This window comes from Sinocyclocheilus grahami, unplaced genomic scaffold (genome assembly GCF_001515645.1).
Source record: "Sinocyclocheilus grahami isolate Dianchi unplaced genomic scaffold, SAMN03320097.WGS_v1.1 scaffold203.1, whole genome shotgun sequence".
Lineage (NCBI taxonomy): Eukaryota > Metazoa > Chordata > Actinopteri > Cypriniformes > Cyprinidae > Sinocyclocheilus > Sinocyclocheilus grahami.
This window is the reverse complement of record NW_015505382.1, coordinates 392,199-407,626: the sequence shown is the minus strand read 5'-3', so window position 1 is coordinate 407,626 and position 15,428 is coordinate 392,199. Positions and strand designations below refer to the sequence as shown.

Genomic DNA, 15,428 nt, shown 5'->3' with positions numbered 1-15,428 from the left:
CCACTTGTTTATTGAATCCAGACAGTTATAGAAGAGCATAGGACAGTCTATGATACTGATGACAGCTGATCCAACTAATTCTGTTCATATGGTGCCATTTTCACACAGTTACATTCAAATAGAGCCATTTTATTAATCTTAACAGAACACACATATACATAGCAACAAGTCAGAGCTTATCCTCAAATTTACAGGGTCCGACTCTGCCATCTGTTGTAGCTTAGTGACAGCAAATGTGTAATGCCTCCCGTCACAGAAATTTACAGCTGACTAAAACACAGATTGACCAACATGCACGCCAAGGGGCCTCTGACCGCCTCAAACTGTAAGAGAAAATTTATATGAAGTCTTGAATGGCAGATTAATTGTGCAAGAAGCAGAGGAAGTTTTGAAATATCAACCAAATGATCAAATCGGTGACCAGATGTGCCTCCAACACCACAAGGATAGCGGAGCTCCTTACATCACTGACTTGATTTCAGATGGAGGAAAAACAAGTTGATTTTGCTGTAATAAGAGCACTGCATGGAGAATGTATTTTTTGTAGGCCAAAACCAGGAAATGAGTCTGCACTTGACCACTTCTGGTTCTATTGTCCTGAAGTCAGTAGGTTTTTTTTTTTAATAGGTTTGTGGTTAACAAGCTCTGGATAGTTTCATGTTTTCTTCTATGACATTAACTAGTAGTAATTTTACTCATCTTGAAAAAAGGCTGTTGCTAACAAGTGGTTAAAAAAAAAAAAAAACAGAAGTTGGGACATTAAATATCATTTTATGATACAAATCAAAAAATTATTTAATGATAAGAGATAAACACATCTACTCAGTCTGCTTTCACGGTCTCATTGTTTATAAATCGCACTCTTGCAAGACTAGTCAAACTCCCAAGAAAAATCTTAAACTCAGTTGTTTGAAGCTTAGTTATGGTGATGTTGACGCCATGCTACTGGGGCACACTCGATTTATAGCCGGTTTAGGCTTCAAAACTAAAACAAAAATAGTTATCTTGCAAAAATCGTGATGCGATTTTTTTTGGCCAGAGAGCTGCTTTTCTACAACAATCCAAAAGCCAATGGGAAAAAAATTCTGGGTTGGCCTACAAAAATACATCACTGCTCCATATACCCGCTTATAATGTTCAAGTGAACCTGGTTGGTTTAGCTCATTTATGTGTATTTGAATAAAGTATTGAAATATGCTTTTGGTTCTGGAGTGACCTCATACCTGCTTGTTCAAACCAGATTTAGACAACAGTGAGCAGAACCAAATCCAATCAGCTCAAATAAAATACAGCAAAAGCTGCAATCTGAAAACCAAGCCTGTGTAGCTTCAGAACTGTGCAGAGAACATGGAGTTTTGTATTTGAATTTCCTCCTCATCTATAGACTTCACAGCTTTGAGACAAAATAGTCCCCCCCCCCCCCCCCTCTTTTTTTTTTTTTAGCCCACATTAGACACACAGTTTCTTGTTTCTCTCTGAATGTGACGCCTTGAGTGGCTGTTGAAAGTGGTTGGATATGGCTGCTATTCCTGTTATGACTACGCAAATATTTGCAATGCATTTTGCGGGGATATTTTTTTGGGATAGCAGTGATTCAGCTGTTTCTGTGGCCGGACATCTTCTGTGGTAAACATTTACATTGGGAGATAGTGAAGAGAGAGGTGGAGGCCCGAGATAAAAGATGCACGTCAGCACGGCGAAATAAATCTTGTCTTTTTAAGAGCCGGAGAGAAAGGTGGAATTATCAGTCTGTGTGCGTGCAAGTGTGTGTGTGTGTGTGTGTGTGTGTTTATCACGGGAACTGTGGGTGACTGGGATGTGGACAGTCAGGGCAAGAGATGCTCAGGTTCCTAATGGCTACACACACATTTGTAGTATCTCTGGGTAAAGCTCATGTGCCTGGAGGAGCATTTGAAGTGCTGAGCCCCACCGCTGCCTCTGATTGGCTGGGGGAGAATGCAAGAAAAGGAGCCAGGCTCCGCCTCCTCCCCCCTCCTGTACGTGTTAGAAAGGAGATAGCTTGAGGAGAGCCGACAGCTTCACTGCACCGAACGCACACTAGTGCTGCATACTCCAGGGAGATCAGTCAACGCAGAACGTTCTCCAGCTGAAGAACCCAAAACCAACCCTGACTGGAGCAAGAACCCGTCCTGCATCCACTGCAGTTTAAATGTTGTTTAAGAGCACTCTGCACTCTGAGTTTAGCCCATCGTCCGCAGTCTCAGCACTACAGCATCCTCTCCATTCGGCCCGGCTGTAAACATGGGCAGGCAAAGCCACGATGCCACATCCACCACGGGCACAGGTGCAGGCAGCACCGGCGGCCGCATGCAGCGCTCCCAGAGCCGAATGAGTCTGTCGGCTTCGTTCGAAGCGCTGGCTGTCTACTTCCCCTGCATGAATTCTTTCGATGAGGAGGATGGAGGTAAGATGTGTCACATGTGGAGATGTCCAAATGAGCATCTTGCATGTCAAAGTTCATGCGTTTTGCAGGATATTTGGTTTTATAGAGCATACCAACTGTTTCATTCAAGTTTATTTTGGATTATGGTCATTTATGGTTTCTGGTGGAGTTTACATAAATGATGAGAAGAATTGTGCAAGGCTGTCAGGAAAAGAGTTATTCTTGTGCATAAATTGCTGTGACAGTTTTATAGCACTTAATAGTCGTGCAGTGTGTTTTGGTGGGACTCAAGCATCGTCATGTGTTATGACCTTGAAGGTGCTTGATTTCCTTTCTCTACAGCATCTCTCTCTTTCTCCCCCTTCAGTCGCTATAGAGGTTAATATCATTGGAAATATCAGATGACTTTTCATATCTTGCAGAACAAATTCCCTTTGTGTGATGTGTAGGTGCAACCAGATTTTAGTTAATACATTAATATATTCATCACTGAGTGAATCTCATAAGATGTCCAGGTGCCCCCCCCCCCCCATTTTTTTTTATTTTATTTTTTTTATTTAAACTCAGTCGTCATTTACACCGGGTTTTCAGTTGTTTCCAAATGGGAGGTGGCAACAGTGTTGCACTCAGGGGCCCAGGACATCAAGTGTTGAGACTACAAGAGCGTTTAAACCAGCATGTTCACAGAACTGGTAGACTGATATTCCCAGTCTAAAAATAGGGCCAAGGAATTTTTCCAAACCCATTAGATCAGTGTTCCCACTCCCTGAAATACTGCAGCATTACAGAACATGTGCCACCAGTTAAAAGAACAAGACATTAAAGTTCAGAGTTCCAAACAATCTTTGGTTTCTACATTTGTAGTATTATGGTGCATTCAAGTCATGTCGGATAGATCATATTTACGAGTTGAAAGCACACCCATTTTTTTTTATTTTATTTTTTTTATTTAAACTCAGTCGTCATTTACACCGGGTTTTCAGTTGTTTCCAAATGGGAGGTGGCAACAGTGTTGCACTCAGGGGCCCAGGACATCAAGTGTTGAGACTACAAGAGCGTTTAAACCAGCATGTTCACAGAACTGGTAGACTGATATTCCCAGTCTAAAAATAGGGCCAAGGAATTTTTCCAAACCCATTAGATCAGTGTTCCCACTCCCTGAAATACTGCAGCATTACAGAACATGTGCCACCAGTTAAAAGAACAAGACATTAAAGTTCAGAGTTCCAAACAATCTTTGGTTTCTACATTTGTAGTATTATGGTGCATTCAAGTCATGTCGGATAGATCATATTTACGAGTTGAAAGCACATGAACGACACCACAAAGTCGTTATTACGAGTGAGAAACGTGAAAATTCTCTTTAAGCCCCGACTCCCCAGAGTTTCCGAGTTAGGGGCGTGTCAATGAGAAACATGGCGGAATCGATGGATGCAACGTCTGTAGTTGACAGTAAATTTTTCCGCATGTCTGACAGAGGGAGACTGCCAAAGTCAAACAAATCACAATACTTATAGGTATGAAGCAGTGACAAATTTACACCCCCCCAAAAAAAAAAAAAAAACTTTTTGAATGTGGCAGGATTGTATTAAGTTTACGCAATACAGATTAAAGTGGCTTCATAAAACACCCGGACGCGAATTCTTTGCTCTTCATTTTCTATAAGCAGAGTTAACAGACCCGGTTGTATTGTCTTGTAATTAAAGAGGTACACCGCCATCTTGTGCCGACTTAACTGACTTGAACGCACCTGATGTCGTAATTACAAATTGTCAACTCGCAAGTACGAACGTCCCAGGAGGACGCAAACTGGCTCTCTGCTCGAACGCAACACATGTCAGCAGCTCAGAGAGAAGATTAAACTTAGTCAATCAGCTCTTGGTCAATGATGCCAAAGGGCAGCAATACCAAGTCAGTTAAGTTCTTTCACTCATCATCGCTGCAGGAACTTTGTAACAAGTGGAATCACTTACCATTGAACATCTACCAAAGTTTGAATAACTGACAAACACTTTAACCAAAACCTGTGATGGTAGGATCTGGCATCAAGACATACATACATTTTATTTTTTTCAGTTGACAAAGATGTCATAGTCTGGTCAGTTTCCAAAGACTGAAGTAGCCTAACTTACAAAAGCACCCACTCAACGGAGACTGCCCTGCTCTCAGTTACGGAAGCCCCGAGACTAGCAAGAGCAGCTTCCAAATCCTCAGTACTCATCTTGCTGGATCTGTCTGCAGCTTTTGACACCGTTAACCACCAGATCCTCCTGTCCACCCTCATAAAGATGGGCATCTCAGGAACCGCACTCCAATGGTTCAAGTCTTACCTCTCAGGTAGGTCTTTCAGGGTGTCTTGGATGGGTGAGGTTTCGAAGTCACAACTTCTTGCTGCTGGGGTTCCTCAAGGCTCAGTGCTTGGACCTCTTCTCCATCTACATGTCCTCATTAGGATCGGTCATTCAGAAGCATGGCTTTTCTTATCACTGCTATGCTCATGACACTCAACTCTACTTCTCATTCCAACCAGATGATCCGACGGTAGCTGGTCACATTACAGCCTGTCTGAGAGACTTCTAGCTGGATGGAGGACCATCACCTTCAACTCAACCTTGTCAAGACCGAACTGTTTGCGGTCTCAGCCAACCCAACACTTCATCAACTTCTCTAACCATAACTCCTTCCAGGACAGCCAAGAACCTTGGAGTTGGGAAAGATGATCAGTTACGCTTCACAGACCATATTGCTACAACGGCCCGGTCCTGCAGATTTGTCTTATACAACAGGAAAATTAGACCCGTCCTATCAGAACAAGCTGCACAACTCCTTGTCCAAGCTCTTGTTCTCTTAGGACTGGACTATGGTAATGCTCTCTTGGCGGGCCTTCCCGCACGTACCATCAAGCCTCTGCAACTGATCCAAAATGCAGCAGCAAGAGTGGTCCTTAACGAGCCAAAAAAAAAAAAAAAAAAAAAACATTACAGGAGCCAAAAAAAAAAAAAAAAAAACACATTACACCTTCATTAGTTTACACTGGCTACCAGTAGCTGCTCGCATCAAATTTAAGGTACTGATGTTTGCCTACAAGACAATAACTGTATACCTAAACTCCACCAATATACCCAAATGTGCACCAATATACCTAAACTCGCTAGTTCAAACTTACGCACCCTCCAGAAGCTTGCGTTCTGCAAGTGAACGGCACCTTGTACAAAATCACCTTCACGGACCTTTTCCTGGACTGTGCCCAGCTGGTGGAATGACCTCCCTATCACAATTCAAACAGCTGAGTCTTTAGCCAATTTCAAAAAATGTCTAAAGACAATTTTCACCAGCACTTGACCAACTAATGCCAACACTTACCCATTCTATTCTATTAAAAAAAAAACACTAGCTATGTGTACTGTGCTAGACTAACTGAGATTTGTCACAGCACTTGTATACTGTTGCTCTCTTGTTCACCTGATTGCTTCTACTGGTCTCCTCATTTGTTAAGTCGCTTTGGACAAAAGTGTCTGCAAAATTATGTAAATGTAAACCCTAACTTTTCCCTCAAACCTGCTCGTTTCTTAACAAAAAATAGGCAAGTCAAGTCATTGACTAACTAAATAACAAATAAACTGTCTTTGCCTTTCAACCTTTATAGTTTGTCTAGTCACTAGAGGCCTCTTCTGCACACCTGTTCACATTTATCATCATTAGCCTGTAGCGTAACACAGCTTCACCTGAATTACTAATCAAGCCCAAGGGATCATCAGTAATTTAGAGAGTTAATTCATGTCACTCCCCTTGTCCAAATACCCACACTTGTGGTCTTGGCCACTTAACAGCACGTGCGCGCAACAGGAAGTAAGTGCACAAGACTGTCCCAGTTCTTAAAAACGCCAAAGCACAGTGCCCTTAATGCACACTAAATCCACACTATTGCCTTGTCCAAAAACCCACACTTGCGGTCTTTGCACTTGACCACTTGACTACTTCTATGACGTATTTCCTGTATTTGGTCCAAGTGTTCATGTGAGCATGAAGACCACAAGTTTGTGTAGAACTTTTCATTACCTGAAGGGACACACTATAGTGTTGTAAAAATGCAAGCGTTTACAAAGCTTTATTTTTATTTTCAATACTTTGCATTTTAATATCAACTTCTAAATGTCTGTTGTTCAGTAGTCCCTATAACGGATAACAGATCATGCATCATGTTGTGGAAATAAATCGTGGGACTTTTTGCCGAGATCTCGCGACAGGTCATGGAAACCTTTCCAATGTATTTTAAATATTAATAATAGTTAGATATTACAAATAATTTGGTAGTAAAACAAAGAGTTGCAAGTTTTATTGGTGCAAATGAGTAGTGGTGATAATTATTTTGTACAACATTTGCAACTACATTTTATTACTTAATTAGAAGCACCATAAAATTAAATTGTGTCATCTGTTATAGGGACTACTGAACAGACATTTAGAAGTTGATTTTAAAATGCAAAGTATTGAAAATAAAGCTTTGTAAACGCTTGCAGTTTTACAACACTATAGTGTGTCCCTTCAGGTAATTAAAAGTTCTACACACACTCGTGGTCTTCATGCTCACTGACCAAATACAGGAAATACGTCATATAAGTAGTCAAGTGGTCAAGTGCAAAGACCGCAAGTGTGGGTATTTGGACAAGGCAGCTGAGGTCAAAAGAGGTTAGGCTGCTCTCAAACTCCTGGCTGCTAATTCATTTGGTTTGGTTATTTGTAACTTCTCAAAAACACAAGAAACGAGAGCTTTCCATAGGTTGGCTGTGTGTGGAGTCTAAGCAAGCAAGCATACTGCTAACTGCAGGTACACTGCAATCTAATGTGAAAATCTAGTGTAAAACATCTTATCTCTTGACAGATATTACTTCCAATGCATTCATCTCTTTGGAGAAGCTGAGAACATCACATTGTTGTAAACATTTTGCAAAAAGTATATGTTATGCGTTTCATGTAGAAAATGTGTAAACAATGCACAGTATTCATACTATGTAATGCAGAAATATGCTATTCCAAATGCATAGAATAACTCTATTCACCATTAAAGGTTGCTGTTTTTTTTGAAGGTGTATTAGGCATTTAGCAATTTTCTGCATTATAACTAGACACATATTTGCTTTAATCTCATTTGCAATGCCTTTCTTAGCCAGCGTGTTGCCATGTAATTGACTGCAGCCTCACTTCATGTGTGCCTGCCAATCACAGCTGTGAAACCTGACCATTCACATGCTTCCCAGGAGCAACAGATACTGACCAGGATCAGTCTTATGCACTAATGTGAATCTCACACAAACTTGTTCAGCCACATTTTACCAAAAAAATTGAAATAAAAAAAGAGGCATTATATTTAGCATGAAGAGAATATGAATCCCATTTCTGTACCATTTTGTGTTGTAACAAATTGTTTGCATTGTGACATTAGTTACATTGTAACATTAAGGAATTAAGCACATTTCCCAAATGATAATAAATAATTTTTTTTCTTTCTGTAGTACAGCAATCTTTACAAAAAAAGAATCTAAATTCTTAAAAAAATAAAAAATAAAAAAAAGATAAAACTTTTAAACATTAAGGACGGTACAACAAAATACTACAAAGATGTATAAGTAATTAGCTATTTTAATAAGATATCGTAATGGACATGAGATTGGAGTGGCATGACCCAGGCATTTTCATGACTCATCCTCTTAAGGTTGTCTGCCGATTCATTCACAGAGGCATGTCAAATGTCCATTGGACACAGAAATTATAAATAAAGATTTGAAGTAAACAAAATAGGTTGCGTTTATTTGACATAAATTAACATTCAAGTACAGACAGAGTGAAAGGACATGCTCAACAAAGCATTTCGATAATAGTCGGCTACATGTTCTAGACGCAAAAAAAACCTGTTTCACACTATATATATATATATATATATGTGTGACCCTGGAGCACAAAACCAGTCTTAAGTCACGGGTATATTTGTAGCAATAGCCAAAAATACATTGTATGGGTCAAAATTATTGATTTTTCTTTTATGCCAAAAATCATTAGGAAATTAAGTAAAGATCATGTTCCATGAAGATATTTTGTAAATTTCCTACCGTAAATATATCAAAACTTAATTTTAGTAAATTCTTAATTCTTAAATTAAATGCATTGCTAAGAACTTCATTTGGACAACTTTAAAGGCAATTTTCTCAATATTTAGATTTTTTTGCACCCTCAGATTCCAGATTTTCAAATAGTTGCATCTTAGCCAAATATTGTCCTATCCTTAACAAACCATACATCAATGGAAAGCTGATTTATTCAGCGTTCCGATGATGTATAAATCTCAATTTTGAAAAATTGACCCTTATGACTGGTTTTGTGCTCCAGGGTCACATATGCGTTTATCTATTGATAGTGTGGCACGATGCAACAGAACTATCAAAAATGACACTAACAGTATTTTTGCACACATACACAAAAAGAAAAGTGCTTTTTAAAGCCCCCACAAGCAGAGTACACACAATTTTGGTCAAGTTCACTTGTCTGAGCTATGAAACGAGTAGTGCTTCACTTTGCCTGGTTACAGAATTGACGGTGTCAGAAATGAATGCTTAAGGCATGAAATGAAGCACCAACCATAACTCTGTGTTCTGAAAGACCTACAGCAGATGAAATCAGTCTGCATACTCTGAAAACACACCGGACACATCATTTCCATGGACTATACTTCAAGTGCACTTTTGTCCGTTTAATTATTTAAGGCAGGCAGAAATTGGTCCGACTTCATTTTCCCCCTGGAATGTTTTCCTCAAATTGACTTAAGTATTAGACATTATTTTGAGCTTGACGACAGGACTGCCAACTTGGTTCACATTAAACTGTTTCAGATCGGCAAAGCTTTTTTGTCTTTCTCAAGTATTTTTATAACAAACTGTGCCCATTAAAGTCATTTGTTGGAGCAAATCATCATTGACTCTGGTTATTGACATCGACAATGTGTAAACTCCTAGTAGCCCACAAGAATAACATTCAATAGGCCTTGTATGAAATATGGATTAAAAACTCCACCTTTGTGCTTGACAAGTGACAGTGCATTATATCACACATGCAAAACCTTCAATGAAATACAAGCGTGCAGTGAGTCTGACTAAAGCGTCTAGATTTCACACCCAAGCTAAAAATACTGCACTACATATAGGCGTAGTACGAGCGATACTTCTGTAACAGATTTAAGATGAATCCTTTTTTGGGACGACAACTCTGCAGGCTGAAAGATTACAGTATTATAGATCCACTACTAACACAGACAAACTATACGGGGTGCATCACTTTTTTTAGTTTTTGTTTTCTTAAAGGGAAATGAACATTCGGTCATTTACTCACCCTCACATAAAGCGTTATCACCTTCTTACATGCTATTTTGTCCATACAGCGAAAGACACTGAACCAACTGACCTTCCCGGTATGGACAAAAGCAAAATATCTTCTTTTGCGCAAAAGAAAGTCACAGAGGTTTGAAACAACGTGAGGGTGATTAATGATGACAATGTTCGTTTTTGAGTGAACGATCACTTTAAACTGAAGCTCAAACAAGCATGTACATTGTAAAAGCTGGATATTGCAGTTAAAGATACTCTGGCAGTGACTCTGGCAGCTGTGATCCATAATGGATCCAAGACCAACTCATTTGGTCTCATTATCTGTAGCACACTATCGATCCAGGATGGCACCGCAAAAGGAAGAGAAAAAGGCAAACAATATAAAAAGAAAGCCACTCCGTTATATCCTTTTTTTGTATATGTAGGAGGCATTGAAACAGAAAATGGCACTTAAAAACAAGTCCAAATGACCTACAGCCTAAAGAAATACAAAATAAATAGCCCTTGCAGTAGAAACCTTGTAAACGTGCGTCTTTTTGCTGTAAATCTTTCTCAGTTTCTACACAAGTAATCCTCCCACCAGGTAACAAGGCATTTCCTCTCAGACGAAAACAGAAAATAAGCCCGAAAGACTCAAGGAGGAGTTTAAATGTGCTTGTAAGCTTGAAGAGTCAAGCGATGGAACACTGCGGGGAAACAAAGGGCATCCCTGGATCTCACACCGCCTGTAGGCCTCGCTCATGGCCATCCAGCTGCACCTTGATTTTGTGCAGTTCCTCGATCTCTTGATGGTGCCGCTCTGTTTTGTGGCGCACTAGCGAGCGGTAGAAGTGGATGGTGAACACCACAAAGATGAATCCAACTGGCACCATGATGATGGTGGAGGCCAAAGCCGCCTGCCAGCCGCTGTGGCCGGGCTGAACCGCAGGAGTGCTGCAGTTCTGCTTAAGGGCTGCCAGGACTGGTTGCGCCCCAGAGTCAACCGGCAAGAACTTTATCCAGCAGAGGAGCACCACCTCTGCCAGGAACAAAAGGATCCCCAAAGCGGTGGAAAAGCCCCAGGCCAGCTCAATATAGTGGTGCATTCTCTCGTGGGGCGACTCGGAGACAGAGTTGAGATTGTGGATGTTGCTGACGGCTTCCACGTTGGGCAGGATGCAAGTGCTGATGAGGAGGGCGAACAGGTGGACGGCCACCAGCACTGTGGTACACACACTGAAGGCAATGAGCAGGACCCGGGGGTAGTTGTACTGCATCTCCAGCTGCACCTCCACCATGGCCACCTGGTCACAACCACATTAGAAACAATGAAATTAAAACTGCTAATGGTCACGTCCAATGTTACAAATGATCCATTTTCAAATAAATGCTGTTATTTTGTCCTTTTTATTCATCAAATAATCCTGAAAAAAGTATCATGGTTTCAAAAAATAATAAAATAAATACATAAAAAGTTAAGCAGCACAATGGATTTCAACAATTTTTTTTTTTTGAGCAGCAAATCATAATATTAGAAGGATCGTGTGACACTGAAGACTAGAGTAATGATGGTGAAAATTCAGCTTTGCATCACAGGAATAAATTACATTTTAAAATTGATTTAAATAATAGAAAAGTTATTTAAAATTGTAATATTTCACAATAATACTTTCACTATTTTTGATCGAATAAATCAAATAAATGCAGCCTGAATTTCCTGCAATCCTGAATAAAAATCCACCAATTAAGAGATGTTGTTGTTACTATGGAAATTGAGCTCAATAACTACTGCCCACTCCCATGAATCACTGCAAATGATGCAGTTGGCCTACACGCTCTTGTTTTTTTTTTGGGCGTTTTTGGCTTTTATTAGGATAGGACGGCATTGTAGACAGGAAGTGAAGTGGGAGGGGGGAGGGGGGTTGGGATCGGGAAAGGTCCACAAGCCAGGACTTAAACTCGAGTGCAACTCGTAGCGGCTATTGGCGCCGACTACACGCTCTTGTTTATGACTGAATATTTTGGGATAAACTAAAAATAAATTGTTTGTTGGTGCCAATAGCCTTGTGGGGAGCGCGCTGACATACAGCGCCCGTTGCGCTACGGGCGTCCCGTGTTCGAATCCCGACTCAAGGACCTTTCCCGATCCCGCCCCCCTTCTCTCTCTCCCACTTCGCTTCCTGTCAATTCTGATCTGTCCTGTCACAATAAAGGCAAAAGGATTAATTGTTTTATACTTCAGTCAATAACTATAAATCACTTGCATAAAGATTCTATTGTATCCCATAATAAAATAGCTAGGATTATAATAATTGAACTACCTAAAGTCGTTTGTTTGCTTCAAATCAAGATTTGTAATGTTACAATTCATCTCAGAACTGGTTGGTTTCGTAACTCTTTAAGTCCCTATGGAGAAAACGAATGTGAAAAATACTTCCGGTCAAGCAGGTGCTCACTGTTATGCTCTATCTTGGCCAAAAGTGGTTAGACAAAGTTCCATCAGACAATGATTCAAGACAAACTTATCTCCAAACCATCTCATGCTTCTAAGAATTTAAGAACAGCCCACACCCTTTGTTTGAAGTTTAGCAACAGTTTCCTGAAACACTCACTGAAATACAATCTACAAAAGAGTGTGGCCATTACAAGAGTCACATACATTTGATAGCTCACACTTATCACAGCATGCCATATACTCACCATGGCAAAGCCAGACAGCAGGGCTGAGGTTCGGCTGGAGGCTTTGAGCTTGGCCCTGCTGAGGTAGAGTTTCCTCCATGAGAGAGCCTGGACCGAGTGGTGGTTGGAGGTGACCAGCTCCAGATAGCTGCGTCGAACCCAATCCCTGTAGTCCATCCCACCGCCATCCTGCAGCCGGTCTGAGCCCCCGGGTGCGGGGGAGCCCATTGGCACACTGAGCTCACTGCTCATAGTAACTGAGAATAACAGTTTGTAAACATGATATCATATAATATAACATTCACTTTTTTATAACATAAAAGCGGTGCAGCCATCTGTGGCTTGAATGTGCAGAGCTTCCAGTGTCAGTCGCTTCTAGTTCATTTAGCTGTACAAAAACGGAGTTATGCTGTTTGATATTGCAAAATGGTATTTGTATGTTATCATATGATATTAATTTATTATCATAATCAAACACTCTGCATTGTAGTGCAATTAGTTTTACAGATTACTGCACTTTGTTATTCCTCTATTTGCCGAGAGCGGCTAAAGAATTGTCTCACACATTCATAAAGTCTCACACATTCACAGAAAATTGTTTGTCTACACTGAAATATAAGGATGTAAACAAAAAATAGGATGTAAAAATTAGTAATCTTACACTCACAATAAGTACCAAAAAGGGACCTGATACGGCAGGTGGTGTCATTTTTCTAATATTTTTTGAACATGTATCATGATAATTCCATGGTATTCTTTGAAGAACCTTGTAAATACCATGTTACATGAATAAGTTAATCATTCAGTGGCATGGTATTACTATCTGCTACCATTATTACAGAAGATCTATTTGTGATATAAGATGGCAGAAATTATTTTAAAAATGTGAAACTAACCTGATTGGCTTTGCCCTGCTTTAGGACTGGTTTTCATCACACATCTCTGGTTAAACAGAACAGTAATATGTTAAATAATTACAAATTACAATTCATATTTAGAATTAATAAATGCTAAGATTAACAAAGACAAATAATATGCTAAAAATAGCATAGATAAAACTAAAATACTTTTTATTCTGCTTGTCTTGGGCTCTATGGTGCTGTATGCATTTACAATACAAGGTTGTTCTTCAAAATCATTCTATAAATAAAAAGTTAAATATGTAACAATAAAAATAATCCATTTGAAACATTACAGACTTATCAAATACCTAAACTAAAACCCCCAACAACAGATCTTGATATCTTGCAGGCTGATATCTTTTTCTTCCCTGACTGCTCACACAATAACTCTAGTATTATCTTAATCCTCACAGACATCTGCATCAGACATACTTTTAATTGCACTGAAAGCAAATATAGTGCATCTCAGCATCTGTATTGCATTGTTTTCTACCACAGCCTGGTAAAATATAAAATAGGAAAATATCCTTTCTGATCTACCTCATGCAAGTCTAGGGCTGTAGCTAACAGTGTTCAAGGCGGAAGCAATTCAATACGCCCGGTTAACATGTTTTACCTTATTTTAAAAATGATCAGGGGCCCAGCGTTCCTAGATATGGCCTAGACAGAAAATACATCCTCTGCTGTAAATAGAGATTGTCTAACCATTTAAACAGAGAGGAACAGGTTTCATTTACTGGTTCCCGATTCCTTTATGAGGCAAAATGACTATTAATCTTTCTAACCTCCAAAGTGATACGCAGCATTGAGTATCATCAAAAATAGAATAAAAGCACCGTGAATAACAACAAGATTAAGCCAACTAACTGAATACAGGAAGCTGAGATATTTCCAATTGTAGTACTTCACAGTGGCATGTGAATATCATGGTACATATCTATGGTAATGATTTAGCAACGCTGTATATCAAAGATTCATAATACTACCATCTGACACCATCACTGTACCAATACTATTTCCATAATATTTTAGATAGCACCTTCTTCTTCAAGTCAGATCATACAGTGGCGCCACAACACATTTCATATGCTTTCCCCATTCCTACAACAGCGTGCGGTTATTGTTGCAGATGGATAGCTGCGGTGTGTTGGTTATTTAAATAGGCAGCAAATGAGCGCCACGTCAGACGCGAAACCCATCATCCGCTTGGGACCAGAATAAAACTGCAGGAACAAAGTGCAAACATATACGTCTAAACAAGGTGCGTTTCTGTGAGGTCGACTTATTAACTTGCAAATCGGAGTACAATGAACGCCAGGCCACATATGTGTTTCTCAGCGCACACTACACTCCCTTCCAAACCACCCTAAGCACACGATATAAAAGCATCACCGATCACACTGCACCGCTGGACTGAAATCATCTTTGCGCTCGCATCCAACTCACCTTTGCTGCCAATCACTTTCTGTGTTCACATCCACATTGCTGTCCATATGAGAGCCGAGACAGAAAGTGGATCTGGGAGAGAAATGGTCGTTGACAGCTCTAGCTGGACTCGCTTTTTCGCTCAGCGTTGTCTGATTCCTCAGCGAATCGTTCTTTTGAGTCGGATCTTTACAATGTATCGGTTGAACAAAACAGGTTCACGAAACGACCTGAATTGTTCGTTCACGATTTGGACTGAATCAGTCTGTGCGGATCTCGAGTCACAAGTTCACTGAACTGAGGAGAAGGGTCTGGCTCATGTAAAAACAGCGGTCTGGCTGCAGCCTTGCACTTGCACTTCTCAGACACTTGCACTCTCAGACACTTGCACTTCTCAGACACTTGCACTCTCAGACCTTGCACTCTCAGACACTTGCACTCTCAGACACTTGCACTCTCAGACACTTGCACTCTCAGACACTTGCACTCTCAGACACTTGCACTCTCAGACACTTGCACTTCTCAAGACACTTGCACTTCTCAAGACACTTGCACTTCTCAAGACACTTGCACTTCTCAAGACACTTGCACTTCTCAAGACACTTGCACTTCTCAAGACACTTGCACTTCTCAAGACACTTGCACTTCTCAAGACACTTGCAC

The 15,428-nt window shown here is 40.2% G+C and overlaps 1 protein-coding gene across 2 annotated transcripts; it reads right to left on the bottom strand.

The window, feature by feature from the left end:
* Nucleotides 1–8,740: 8,740 nt before the first annotated feature.
* Nucleotides 8,741–15,160, bottom strand: LOC107595471 (protein orai-2-like). Of its 2 annotated transcripts, XM_016285880.1 has the most exons (4): nucleotides 14,787–15,160; nucleotides 13,335–13,380; nucleotides 12,460–12,695; nucleotides 8,741–11,063 (listed from the first exon to the last, which is right to left on the bottom strand). In XM_016285880.1, the coding sequence occupies exons 2-4, from the start codon at nucleotides 13,369–13,371 to the stop codon at nucleotides 10,497–10,499; spliced, it is 840 nt and encodes a 279-aa protein (XP_016141366.1). In that variant the 5' UTR covers nucleotides 13,372–13,380; nucleotides 14,787–15,160; the 3' UTR covers nucleotides 8,741–10,496. The 2 variants fall into 2 exon arrangements, with proteins under 2 accessions (XP_016141366.1, XP_016141367.1); XM_016285881.1 differs by having other exon boundaries at nucleotides 13,335–15,160.
* Nucleotides 15,161–15,428: the final 268 nt, after the last annotated feature.